The sequence below is a fragment of the Phragmites australis genome, chromosome 9, assembly GCF_958298935.1.
Source record: "Phragmites australis chromosome 9, lpPhrAust1.1, whole genome shotgun sequence".
NCBI classification, from domain to species: domain Eukaryota; kingdom Viridiplantae; phylum Streptophyta; class Magnoliopsida; order Poales; family Poaceae; genus Phragmites; species Phragmites australis.
In genome coordinates this window covers 32,260,146-32,273,793 of record NC_084929.1, presented here as the reverse complement: position 1 = coordinate 32,273,793, position 13,648 = coordinate 32,260,146, and the positions used below count along the sequence as shown (strand labels likewise).

At 41.7% G+C, this 13,648-nt stretch overlaps 2 protein-coding genes across 5 annotated transcripts; both read right to left on the bottom strand.

Annotated features, from left to right (window-relative positions):
• Nucleotides 1-3,938: 3,938 nt before the first annotated feature.
• On the bottom strand, nt 3,939-7,279 carry LOC133929215 (probable magnesium transporter NIPA3). 4 transcript variants are annotated; one of them, XM_062375886.1, is made up of 9 exons: nt 6,979-7,279; nt 6,805-6,861; nt 6,622-6,712; nt 6,354-6,514; nt 6,123-6,250; nt 5,881-6,018; nt 4,851-4,943; nt 4,536-4,656; nt 3,939-4,445 (listed from the first exon to the last, which is right to left on the bottom strand). In XM_062375886.1, exons 1-9 carry the CDS (start codon nt 7,130-7,132, stop codon nt 4,324-4,326), a joined length of 1,065 nt encoding a protein of 354 aa, XP_062231870.1. In that variant the 5' UTR covers nt 7,133-7,279; the 3' UTR covers nt 3,939-4,323. The 4 variants fall into 4 exon arrangements, with proteins under 4 accessions (XP_062231870.1, XP_062231872.1, XP_062231871.1 ...); XM_062375888.1 differs by having other exon boundaries at nt 3,939-4,408; XM_062375887.1 differs by lacking the exon at nt 4,851-4,943.
• Nucleotides 7,280-9,088: 1,809 nt separating this feature from the next.
• On the bottom strand, nt 9,089-13,074 carry LOC133929214 (cleavage stimulating factor 64-like). Its single transcript, XM_062375885.1, has 7 exons — nt 12,869-13,074; nt 12,666-12,743; nt 11,867-11,905; nt 11,244-11,780; nt 11,082-11,159; nt 9,739-9,912; nt 9,089-9,639 (listed from the first exon to the last, which is right to left on the bottom strand). Exons 1-7 carry the CDS (start codon nt 12,962-12,964, stop codon nt 9,514-9,516), a joined length of 1,128 nt encoding a protein of 375 aa, XP_062231869.1. The 5' UTR covers nt 12,965-13,074; the 3' UTR covers nt 9,089-9,513.
• Nucleotides 13,075-13,648: the final 574 nt, after the last annotated feature.

Sequence of the window (13,648 nt, the reverse complement as noted above, 5' to 3'; positions counted from 1 at the left end):
AGCTTAGTCAATACTTATGTTAAGGCTAAGTTGATGAATATCTTGCTCTAAGCTTCTTGGTTCAAGACAGTTGATTGGGAAACATTGCACTATATTTTCTATCTTTGTCAAATTTTTAGCTCATGATAGAACCTTGAGGGAACATGTTGTTTATTGTATCCTAAAGATATTATTTGACTTGATCTTGTGAAAAACTTGAGAATTTATGCTATTTGAATAATTTTGAACAATCAAGTTTCTTTTGCTAAGATGTGATCCAATACGGTTATTTTGAAGCCTCGAGATGTTTGTCATACCCAGTCGTGTGATACTTAACTTGGATAAGATACAACTCGAGGATAAAATGAATTACAAAGAATTGTGCATAAATGCTTAATCTTTTTAATCACTTGATATAACTAAGTATTAGTTTTATATGTGAGTGTTTGCAAAGCCTACTGTCATGAATGACTGTTTGCCTAGTTCGAGATTGAAATTTGCTAGTGGATGCTTATGTGGTGGTCGCTTTTACCATGATTTGGCTATATGAACTTAAATGCGTCAATAATTTTTTAAGTTTAGCTTGTAAAGCTTCATGCTATTGTAACACTATATCTTTTTGAGACTTTGTGCGATTGTGAATTCCTCATTCTACTATCATAGTCCTTTGACGTTTCTAGCATTTGCAAATGCTTTGTGGTATACTTGTGAAAGCTCATTATGATTGCATATTCATGCATTGCAAGATGTTTTGTCCTTGATGTTTGTATTGCTGAAGTGGGAAAAAATATACACTAAATCACAAAGAAAAATCTTGCATAATGAAAATTGTGCATTCATCAAGGGGAGTTTGTTGTTTTTGGCTTGTCCTTGCTTCTCTTCGGGATTATGCAATCTTTCTTATGCCAAGTGACCTTAATTTGATTTCTTTTTAGCCTTTTGGTCACTTGGATGAGCTTCTCTTGCTGTAATTTCTTTAAACTAAAATCTTTGTGCTTTGATTATTGTCAATGCACTCATCAAGTAGGAGATTGAGAAACCAAGTTGACATATGCCTTAATTTATTTGTGATGAGTGATTGAGAAGTTTATTGAGTTGGTTTGATGATCTTTGGTATTGCATAAGTATCGTTGTGTTTGTCTATGTTTGAGACTAACAAAAGATATTGGAGTTGGAGTGTTTATCTCTGAGCTAGGAAATTTGCACTCGCAGGTGATCCGGCACTAGAGAATTTGTACATGTCGAATAGTCTGACGATGAGGCACTATGCACGTCGGAGCATTCCAAGAGGCGGAGTTTATGAGTTCTATACACTGGATGGTTCAGTGATGGAGGATGTGAACACTGGATGACTTATCGGAGAATTTGTTCCAAAGAGGTTGCAAAATGACTTGTCTGGCAGGTTGCACTCACCGGATGGTCCGGTGATCATAGGGCAATACACGTCGGATCATCTGTTGTTCACAATTTTTCTGGGATAAGTTTGTCAACAGAGAATTTTGATTTTGTCTAATTGGAGATGGAATTGGAGATATGTTTGTGCTTATCTTATGATATACAGGTCATGGATGTAACTTGACGATCGATGGTGGGATGATCAGGGTTAAGCAGGGTGCTTGGTACCAGATGATCAAGATGGTCGAGTAGAGTCAAGGATGATCCTAACTGTACACGTGCTGTACACATGGTGTACAAGCACAACGTGAGAAAGTGAATGAAGACGGTGTGTTGACAAAGTCAAGCGAAAGGGATGCTGGTGCAAGTGACAAGATGACCCGAGGGATCTGGAGCTGGAGAGACTTACCGATGGTCGATACTACAAGATGGAGTACACGCGTCGACATCAGGTGGCTTGCTTAAGGTGTAAGCAAGTGGTGGTGAGTCACGCTTTGAGAAGCGCGCGAGATAGTTTCGTGGTTTGGCCTAAAAACCCTGGGAAAGTGTGAAGTGCACGTGGCATCATCGTGAAGCTTGTATCAAGACGAAGCTAAATCATAAAGGCACCACCGCCGTTCAATGGACGAGGAAAAATATGGACGAAAATACACTTAGTGGTAGGTAGGAGTGTATTGGAAGAGAGAGATATTTTAGAAACAATATAGAAAACTTATGAGTCAAAGAACCTAGGCTATAAATAGAGTGGAATGGCTGGAAGAGGGATAGATGAGTGTTTAGTCTTTGCATTAGGTGAGAGCTTTTGTATTAAAAAATACTCTGTAATCCGCCGAAAATAGGGTATTCCTATATAAGAAATGAAGTTTATATTTTATCTTGTGCTTGTATTTATCTCCTTATAGTTTCCCTCTATTTGCTTCATTGCTTGGTTGCAAGTTTCTCAGTTTTTGTTGTAATTTTTATTTTTGTTTCAAAGCTGAAATTTTTCACCTTGTTGAAATTATTCTTGTTTTAGAGGGATAAGAATCACATATGAGTTGGTCTTGAACCACCCCTATCCTCTAGATCCATTAACTTAAAGAATTTCTTTATCAAGTTCTCATTTCTTTAGATCTAAGTATTTTTCATTCAAGTTGTAAGAGTTTGTGAGTGATGACACTTGAATTGATTTATCATAGAATCTAGTTTTCAGATCCATCCAGTGAATTTATGGTCTTTTCATAATTATTATGATTTTCTCTTGTTTTCTTGCTTCCGCTCTTTGTCTTAAGAGTGTTAGGTGAGAAAAAATATATATATTCAAGAATTTGATAAGATGTCTATTCACCCTATTTTAATTGTTGTTATCGATCATACAGAGGTGCGTCGCAACGTGGATATGGATCGATCGGAGAGCGGTCCGTGGACTCGGTCGGGTTGCACTGAGAAGTGGTGTCCCTAGGGTTTTAGGTATGCATTTTGATCTGTATTTTTTTATACACATATAGACAAACAAAGATTATGGCTCTAGATAATTGTGCTACAATTTAGTTAAAATTTCAACCTAATATTACCCAATTTCACGTATCCAAAAATGCACTAAGAATACATTTCACAAACTTAGATTCCACTTAAGAGCCCACGTCTCACATATGTTTTTCTTTTTCTATTTTACCACTTAGGAGCCGAAGTGTCACGTAGGTTTTTCTTTTTCTCTTTTACTTTTACGTCTACAGTGCTCAACCTTGGTAAATCTTACGTCTAGTCCCCACGAAGACAATAACAACCACATAGGCAACTAACGTGTAACCTTATACGAGCAATTTAAGTTACTTTTAGGGCATCTTTAGTGATTATTTTCAGCTACTACAGTTTATTTCTCTCAATATATTTTTTAAAAGATTTTGTTTCTAATTTTTTATACCTCACAATGTCTAAAGCTATCTCTTATTTTCTCTTCTTTAAGAGCTACTCTCCAAAATTCTCCTCCACGTACAAGATTTTTCTTCACGTTAGCTTCATCTCCACCATCACTCACTTCTCTTCTCTTTTCATACTACAGTAATAACAACTCGCTGTTATCTATAAACACTGAAGTTGTTTTTATTGGGACGGAGTTTTCTAAAACAAATGACCCATAAACATGCAATTGTGTGGCACGTGACAAAAGAAACTTGGATTTTATGACACATGGATCATTAAAGTATAGAGATTTGGGAAATTGTTTTTTAACAAAAGGGTCCTTATAATTCATAATGATTGGAGTGGCGTATATCCTTTTGTCCCTTTTCAACACTAGAGTTGTTTTAGAAGGTCACTAAATTTGTCTGGTCATTTCTACAATTTTGCCGATTGGTTCAGTCCGTCCATGCCAATTGCCACCTTCAGTTGGGTTCTGAATTCTGAAACGACATGCGAGTGAGCGGAGTCGTCGGAAGAAACAAGTGCAAGTGAGTGGGGCTGAAGCCGACCAACCCATGGCCATGGTACTCAAGAAGGCTAATCATGTGTATTTTGGTCCAGATACTTGGGTCATTCTGAGAAAGGGACGAAGATTAAAAAACAATATCAGAAATTTGCAAGAATTTCACTAAGACAACAATAATTCACATCATTCACAGTTGCATACAATCTCTCCGTGGCTCTCAGTCACTCTTAACTCTACGCAAGGAACAACAAATGCCGTGGACAAAACTTGGAAAACGTTACAGAAAAGGAAAATAAAACCAGACAAGAATCTATGCACGCGTCTTAATTCTATCTGCTCCTTCCAAATCCACACCCAGATTTGCAATCACTAGGCAGCCACTTTCATCCTTGCACCAATTGCTGAAGATGTCTGGTTATATACACAAGCTAACACAACATAATGGAGGAATCGACAATCGCTATTGTTCCATATAGTGCCATACACAAGCCCCACTGCAGCGTCCATCAGAGTTACTAGTCCTTCCCTTCGTGCTTCTGATGCTAGTACATCTCTTGCCTTCTCAAGGCTTTTTCTTCATCGGGAGTCCTCTCATCCTCGACGTGCTTCAACAGCTCTCCATTTAATCTAGTTGTCAAGGAGGGAGACAATGGCGCATAAATACCTACATAGTAGCAAAATTATATACGATACTGAGACATTTGAATGATAACAGTATATGGCAATTCGATTAGAAAGGAGAAGGGCCACACACTTCTTGATTGTGGGATCCTTTCATAGTCCTTTGTCACATGCAACAAAATGGTGCCGGACAACACAACAATCAAACCACAAATTTCAGAAGTGATGCTTCCAAGGTTTTGACCAGACCAATCCTGCACAAATAATTAAAGTAGCATGAGAAACAGGGTTAGCACATTTGTGAGCTATTAGTATTTTGCTCAACAGATGATAAGAAAGAAATAGAACAACATGAAAGTTTCCAAAGCGGTTCAAAAGGTATATGAGGGTGAATGGAAGAACAAAAATGAAAAAAGGACATGTACAAGAAGGATAAAACAAAAAATACCTTGAACATTATGACACTTGCAAGTATTGTAAGAGTTGTGAACATCACGTAATAAATTGGAGATACAATCGCTGTATTGAATGTGTCAAGTGCCTACAGTAAAAAGGAACAATTTACTCCATTAAACTGTACAGGAACTAATGACAAATATTTGCAGCCACTCTATAAAGTATAAACCAATGCACTTCAGCGCTTCGATGAGCAAATATTGCTCTTTACTCTATCATGGCAGTATATAAAATTATATGCCGCTGGAGTATATTTTGGACTCAGGGATAAGTAGCACATATGCAAGGCTGAGGAGGTTTGCCCAAATTGAATAGAAAATGTAGGACATGAGTGACAGGGTAGAAACAAAATTAAGGATCAAGCAAACAAGGTTGCAAATGAGGTTCTGAGGACAAACTTATTCAAATAGGTCCACATCATGCCAAGCTAGCATATGGCCACAAACTTATCATAATCTTCTAATATTCTTCTTTTCCAACATATTTGGTTGTTGAGAAGAGTGACAATATGCAGCTTAAAATATGCACAGCAATGATTTGACGACAATGGAACATGATACACTTCATCCTAATAAACAATGCAAACCTCACCATAATTTAATCTCAATCATTTAGAAACAAAAGCCCCTTGAAATTGAAGTTAAGCTCAGAATAAAGTAAAGAAGCTATATGATTGTTTTTCAACCCTCAGAGTTAGCTACATGGCGATTCTTATGTTCAAATCTGTTCTAAATTCTTGCTAACCAATGAATGTGCATATCTTATGGTCCATTTGGTCTATTTATACTATTTTGAACTAACCACTATTGGCTTCTTTTTTTGGATCCTTTAAAGGTTACAGCAACTTATCAACACAACGCCTATTTTTGCTTTACGTTTGCTAAGGCTCAACTCGAAAATTGCATTCAAATAGGTCTTCACTACCACGTACCATTTATGCAGTTAGCATGTTGATAGTTGTACTTATGGTGTCATAGAACTCAGTAACTGAAAGAACCCAACTTGCAATAAGTTGTACATACCTTATTCAGATAATTCATCTGTGTCAGCACACAAGTAACCACAACAAGCAGAAAGAACCAAGTCTCTGGATATACTAACTGGTTTGTCCCCTCAAAAGTCAGCTTTAAGGATGTACCAAGAGCTTTAACACTCATTACCTGAATAACGAGAAATGTTAGCACATTCCCTAGCAAGATTAAAGTAGAATATAATCAAGTAAAACATTAGAGAACATAGGAACTGCTGGCAGAAGTGGCCTTACCGTAAGAGAACCCATCAAAGAGCAAATGGCAGTGTAGATTAACACATTTGCTTGCCCGTAGAGAGGGGAGAAATAGAACACCAGGACAAAGACCACCACAATAACTGAAGCAACATATAGCAAGAATGCTGCGAAGATACATGACAAGATACCTCAGTTATCATATTTCGCTTCTTACAATCAAGAGCTAGCATTTGTACAAGGCTGGATCACATCCATGTTAATTCTCACCGGGTTGCATTGCCATGTTCCAGATTTCCCTAACCGACGTAATCTCCTGCTCCTGTGGAGCATGGATAACAATCACCACAGATCCCGCAATGCACATTACGCAACCGAGCACCCCAAGAGCATGCAACCTCTCATTCAGGATGAAATTGGCCAGCACTGCACTGAAGGGTGAAGACACCACCGATACACAACCTCAATGTCAATCTAATTTGCCTAAAATAGAGTGTCAAATTGCTGAATTGCAGAGACAAAGTTCAGTTTGCTGTGCCTAACAATTATGCTGAGTGCTCCAAGAGGAGTAACCAGCACCGCGGGGGCGAAGGCGTATGCAACAAAATTGGCGACCTCTCCCACAATCACTGTAAAGAGGATAGCTTTGCTCAGAATTGCCCATTGCTCTCTAAGCATCGCGCCTAATTTTTTCTACTGAAATCGCACGAGGAAACCTTACTAGTGATCATGCCAACCCACCATAGGGGCTCCATGAGGTACGAGTACCCACCGACACCTGCACATGACATCATCAAGAAACCAAGCAAAAAAAGACATCTTTTTTTTCTTCAGGAACCGGCCTGCTCTTGCTACCACAGGCAAATAATAATACGAGAGGGATTGGAGCTACGACCTGCGCGGACGCCGGAAGCGACGGCGGCGCGGCGGAGGCCCTTCTTCTTGATGATGAAGCTGGCGCCGATGAAGCCGCTGGAGAGGAGCGCCAGGACTATCCCCTTCACGTTGTCCGTCGACAATTCCGCCCCGGCGCCTTCTCCTCCTCCCATCCCTTCCCCTGGCCGCTCCTAACGCCTCAATTGCGACCGAGCTCCTCAGATTCCGGCGGGATTGGATCGGATAAACCACCGCGATTCTTGATTGCTGCTTCTCCCTCGATTTTTTGGCTTCTTTACCATCTAACTCACGCGAATGTGGCTCTAGGACTATTTGGCGAGGGATTTTGACGGTTCTTGTGAGGACGACGACGAGCTGATTGGTCAGAGGAGCTGTACACAAGGAACAGGGTGGAGGAAAGGGGGCGAGACGCCCGAGAGGAAGCCAGGGAGGACGAGACGAAACAAAACACACTGATTAGGCGTCATTTTCTCTCTATTTATTGAGCTCGTACGCCTGCCAGCGTGGCTGGGTGACGGGTGATTGGGTGGGACTGATGCATGGGACCCAGTTCGCCAGTTGTAGTTTGTGCCAAGGGTGCACCACGGGAAAATAATCATACAAGAGATATGATCCTATCTATTTAAGATATGAACTTAGTTCATAGTATTACATATGACAAAAATATGGGCAAATTTAGAGGTAAAGTGGGGTTTCAAGCTCCGTACCCTCAAGACTCACACTCTCCCTTACGGGTGGCAACAAGTCAGGTTAAGGTCAGGTGAAACGAGAACGCGTATGACTTGAAGCCTAATCCGACTCTAAAATTATAACTGGGTGCAAAATCACTTTGAGCCCGCTCAGGGACCCGAGACTTGATCTGAGCAGGGCGGCAACACCCGTCCACCCATTGCATTGCTTCGATACCCTCTCGCAGTAGCGACTCGCCTCCTCGGCTTCTCTTCTCCCCATTCCCCATTCACCCTAGAGGTCTAAACCCTAGCTTCTCTCTCTCCGGGCTTCGGCCGTCGTCCGCCCTCTCCCTCGCAGGACGCCAGCCGGTGCCTCCTACCACCGCCATCAGCGCCCTATGCGACTGTGCCCCCCCCCCCACCACGCGAGGGTGACGCCAAGCTCCGCCAGGCCGTGGTCATCTGCCAGTCTGCACGAGTCGCATCGCTGTGGCTCACGGTGGTGCCGGGAGACACCCCCGTGGAGCACCAGAGTAAGGGGGGAGGCACCGCCGTTGCCGTCGTAAGTGGTCACCGCCGCCACTGCGCCAAGGAGACAGGAGCCGCCGCCGCCGCTTACTTAGGGTTTGCTATGCTATGTGGCCGTGTGGGGTGGGTTGTAAGTCTATGTGGGGAATCCGGGAATGGATTTCTAATAATAGGATTAATTCCTTATCTACTACTTTGTGTGTTTTTTTATTAGCTAAGTGTTAATGGGCATCAGGATTTCGGGACCTGTGGGGCACCCACAGGTGCAAAACCACCCTGGCCTTAGACCCAACTTGAATTGGGGCTCCCACCTGATAGCCCTATGGAGCGGTTTCTAGTGCCGAGTTTGAAACCCAGCGGAACCCGACCCAATCCGGCTCACTGTCACCTTTACCCTCCCTATAATTTTTTAGCATGAAAGAGGAACAAGAGGAGGAAGATGAAGAAAGGAAGAAAAGGAGGAGGAGGAAAAGAGAGAGCCTCTAGTTCGTAGCTCTGAATCCGTCACTGGGTAAAAATTATCATAAAACTTATGATAAAATTAGAAAAAATCATGTATGAGAAAATAAGAAAGGAAATAGATTACTATGTGTCACGTTATGAATTATATTTAGACTGTAAATACATGAGACTATGTCTAGTAGGATTATTTTTCGTGTACCACGTGATGATTTTGAGCAAAGGGAATATCGAACATTACTCTCTCTCCATCGAATTGGAAATTCGGATGGATTATGGATAATCTTAGCTGCGTTTCTGCCATGCATGAAACAAGTCCTACGTGCGACCATTTTTGTGATGTCAAGTGTTTCCATTTGCCACTAAAAAAAAAGTGGTCCTGCCATTTGGTTCGTAAGTGCTGGTTATCCTTATTTTTGGAACAAGGCGATACATAACAGGCACAAAAGCTGAGAAAAAGTTTATCAGTGTTCATTACATCCCAGAAAAGAAGAGCAAGAAACATGAGCGTCTAGATCATTGCATTTCCTCTATATCAATCCGACATAGCCCAAGTCGGCAGACAAGGAGTGCAATTCAACGATCAATTTAACACGGCTTGAAATTGAAGTGGCAAAACAGTACCAAAACATGCCGTTCATTTGTCAGTGAAATCATAATACATTGTTCAAGCGTTCTATAAATGATGACAAGGACTAGCATTCTACAATCACATCTCCAAGGTACGCTGCAGACTAGTCGGGACGCCAATCAGGTGAAACAAAGGCTAAAACGGAAGGGTGCCACAGCATAAGCTGAGCACGGACCGCAGAGCTGGTCCGAAGGGCTCCGCTGCAGGGAACTCAAACTCTTGTACTCAGTCAGCTGCCGATCTATCATTGCCGAAGCATGTCACGCAGTTGAAGCACTTGTTGCCGTTGTTCTGGAGGCAGCATATTGATCTGTTCAGGCGACATGCCCAAGACTTGCTGGACAAGCATCTTTTCCATATCAGGTGTCAACTGTTGGGACAATGCCCAGATTAATAGTTCATTCCACGAAAAACATAGGAAGGTAATACAGACAACTTTTATTCCCAAATGCTAACAAATGACACTTACAGGTGCTTGGCCTGTCTGGATACCACCAATTCCTTGGGCCATTTGTCCAGGCAACCCAGGTAACTGTCCAGGGAAATGGGAGCCAGCAGCGGATGCTTCTGGGGCCCGTCCCCACAGAGTTGACCTATCAACTTGCATGGGCGTCGTACTTTGAGAATTGTAGTGTGAAGTAGCCTGTCAAGCAGATAGATTATCAGAGTTATGTAGTGAACCAGACAGATGGAACTACTAGAGTACAACAGTAAAGCTATCTTTGAAAGAAGTTGCATGTGATTCATTTGGATCATATGCAGCTGAAGATTGCCGGACTTTTCTCTTTTTCCCCATCTTTGAAGGAAAACATGAAATGCCGTGTTTTTGGAGGAATATATGTGCCGAATGGTTGAAATCTTCAAAGAAATGTGAACTCAGCTCTCAGCCACAAATTTTCTTAACGACTAAACACAAACTTAGGAGAACAACCAACAGACAGTAAAAACATGCATCTAGCAGTCTAGCACTGATTTGGGAACAGATATACACTATTTGATTGTTTGACTCTTTCAAGAAAGAACTATACTAGCAATGCCGTATACATTTCTTTAGAAACATAAAAAGGGCACCAGTAGATTTTTTATTTCTCAAGAATTTGAGCAGTGCCAAATATTGTCTATACATTCCCTTCGAAACATGGAAAGGGAATCATAAAAAAAACATGGAAAAGGGACTGATAGATTTTTTCAAGCATTTGTGATATTCTTCAAGCAGGACTTATGACATATACTAAACCATAATTTGAAACTTTCAAAACATGAAAAGGAACTAAGATACAATGGTCAAGATTTTACAGTACAAGTTTTGTTGTCTTGGTGCCCTTAGGACTAGTGCCTTAATGGGCCTCAGAACATTAGCAAAATCTAAACTTTACAGGCACCAAATAATCAGGGAAAAAGACAGTTGATATTTAGAACAAGGAAAACAACAGTAGAACCTAGCTAAGCAATATGTGTAGCTGATATTCATAATGCAAACTGCTCTACAGGTCCATATACATGCAAAATTTGATCAAAAGAAAAGACAAATAGTGTTGAGTAGTCAACACATAACTATACCAATATGTTGGTCAACTTTGGACATGAATAGTTCGGTTGGGCATGGTTCTTCCAGACCTAAAACTCTTGTGATGGCAGCAAATAAAGAATAGGACTACTTCATGGCACTTTCTACATCTAACATCCTGACAATCTAGAGCAAACACATACACACTTGGCAAGATACTCACACTAGCTTCTTTTTTTGGGAAACGTAAATACTTCAACTTCAATGCAGCATAGTTATTTTCTTAAGAAGAGAAGAAACTGTACCTGGTATAGCTGCGGTGGTGGCTGGTTAGGTAATGGTGGTTGGCCAGCAAGGAAGGAAGTTTGAGGATTCCCACCTGGCTGTGAAATTCCAAACATGTCGGTCAGATTGCAGAGCACAGTATCTGGTTATGTGGATCATTAAGATTGAGCATAGAATCTCACATGAAACATTGGTTGTTGCAAAATGTGCTGAGGAGCATTTGCATGAGTCAAACCAAATGAATTGGGTACTTGTGGATGCATCTGATGTGCAAAGGATTGCATGGAGGGTGGCCTAGGCAACGGGGGCAAAGGTGGTTGCAACTGCTGATTAAAAATTCCAGGATTTTGCAAAGGTTGCTGTGGCTGACTATGAACTATAGGCATATGTGATGAAAGATTGGAATACTGTGGAGGAGCATGAGGTAAGTTCATATTTGGATGCTGAGATGACTGAGGAGCTGATGCAGAAGGCATCTGATGGATAGAGTATCCTTTTGTATGTGCCGATTGTGGTGGGTTTGCTGGCATTGCAGGAAGATCCATGGTCGATGCCACATTAGAAGGGCCAGATAGAAATGGGGCAGAATGTTGAGCAACACTCTGCTGATTAGCAGGTAACGGGGGTTGGGGAAAGCTAGCATGATCTTGCACTGTAGATCTAACTGATGAAGATGCTGTTGGCGCTGCTGTGGGCTGGGCCATGTCTGAAGATTGTGCCTGTAATACAGATGGTGATGACAGTAAAGTTCACTTTGCTGATTACCAGCCCAAATATTAAAAGTTCAAGAACTTAAGTTACATACAGTTTTAGGTGTTTTCACCATTCCAAGTACTACTTGTGCCTGCAAGAAGAAATGCATATCAGATATTAATGATGTAGAAATGCATACAACAAAATCATTTTTTGTGTGCAACATAATCCAGTTTAAAGTAGGAATCACATATGCTGTTAGATACAGCACCAAATAATTGTATTGACGCGGAAGACATCAAGACAGATTTTGCGGCAGAAAAAGAACATAAACAGGTGTATTCGAACATGAATGTTTAGAACAAACAGTCAAACGATAAAAAAGTAGACCATGTAGTGAGTTTAACATTAAGAGAGCTTGCTAACCAACATCAGTACATAAAGCACAGTTATCTTCATCCAGTTTTCTCATGTAGAATCAACAACCAGAAGTGAATGCATTGTGGTGACGCTATCAAGATATTCATAGCATAGAATCGGAAGTCAGATACTAAAGCCGATGCTCATGCTGAAATTTCCATTAGAATGGTGTAAAGAGCAGCCAACAGTTTTTTGCTGCATAATGTTCATCAATTCCCTTATTTAAGGTAACATGAAGTCATGAACCAGACCCAAATCGAAGAACAAAGAACACAAAGGTCTCCACTTCCTCCCTAATCCGTCAGGAGACTACCAGTCACATTCCCTCGAAGCAAATATGAGCTTAATCATTTCAGAATTAACCAAACAGGAAACCTCCACCGGCCACAAAACCCTACAACCAGAATAATGATACTTCGAGGACTGCTGCAACAGAGGCACCAAATTAAGAAACGCAGCATAACCCAAGCGCGCACAGCGAGAAATCTCACCCGAAAGAGCGCGCGGGTGACGTCCGGGTTGTCGACGAGCATCCGGCGCACCGTCTCCTGGTCGTGGTCCATCATGTTCTGCGCGAGGGCGGCGGCAACGCAGCGTCAGAAGACCGGTAAAGCGGTGAGACAAGTAGTGAGGAAACGGGCGAGGAGAGGGATTGAGCTTATAGGGTTTGGGGATTGGGATGGGGGGAGCGCACCTTCATCTGGGACATCATGTCGTACATCTCGGAGCGGGACATGGCGTTGATTTGGGCCGCGAAGGCTTCGCCCGCCGCCGCCTGCTTCGCCGCCATGGGGTGGGAGCGGCCCGGGGTCGACGCGGCGGCGATGGGGGTCTGACACCGGGGAGCTAGGCTGCTGCGTGCTGCCGAGCAGCAAGCCCGAACATAAGCTGGAGCACAAGGGCGCCCGGTGGAGTTATAATTAGGATTTATTTACAAAACATGATAATTATTCAAACTAATCGAATTTTCATTCCCACTATTTTTTTAAACGATTGTATTGTGGCGTCCTCCAAAAGTTGTTGTGGTATAAATCACTATATTGACCAGTAATAAGAAGCCACGAAGCTTAAAGTAAAATCTTACTGAGAATAAAACGATGTTCGCTTAGTGCACCGGCCATGTTTGTGAACATATACAACAAATATTTCGGACACCAAACATCTACAATAATATTATCTGATACTTCGTTAACTTGAAATAAATACCCACACTTGCCGAGAACCATCTCTAGGTGAGGCGGTGGAGTCGTGGAAGTATTGTTCTGCCCATCAAAATTCAAATTATGGTGCCCACATATTTGCATACATATAAGCATGCTCCGTATAGACCGTCGTTGCCCTGGGCAGAAGACTGCCATTACCATGAGTAGCTGTCCTTAGCGAGGACACCGTGGTAAAGAGGTTTGAGAGAGAGAAAAAGAAGGAAGAAGAGAGGGGATACTAGGCATTCTCAAAGAAAATTAATACTATTGAT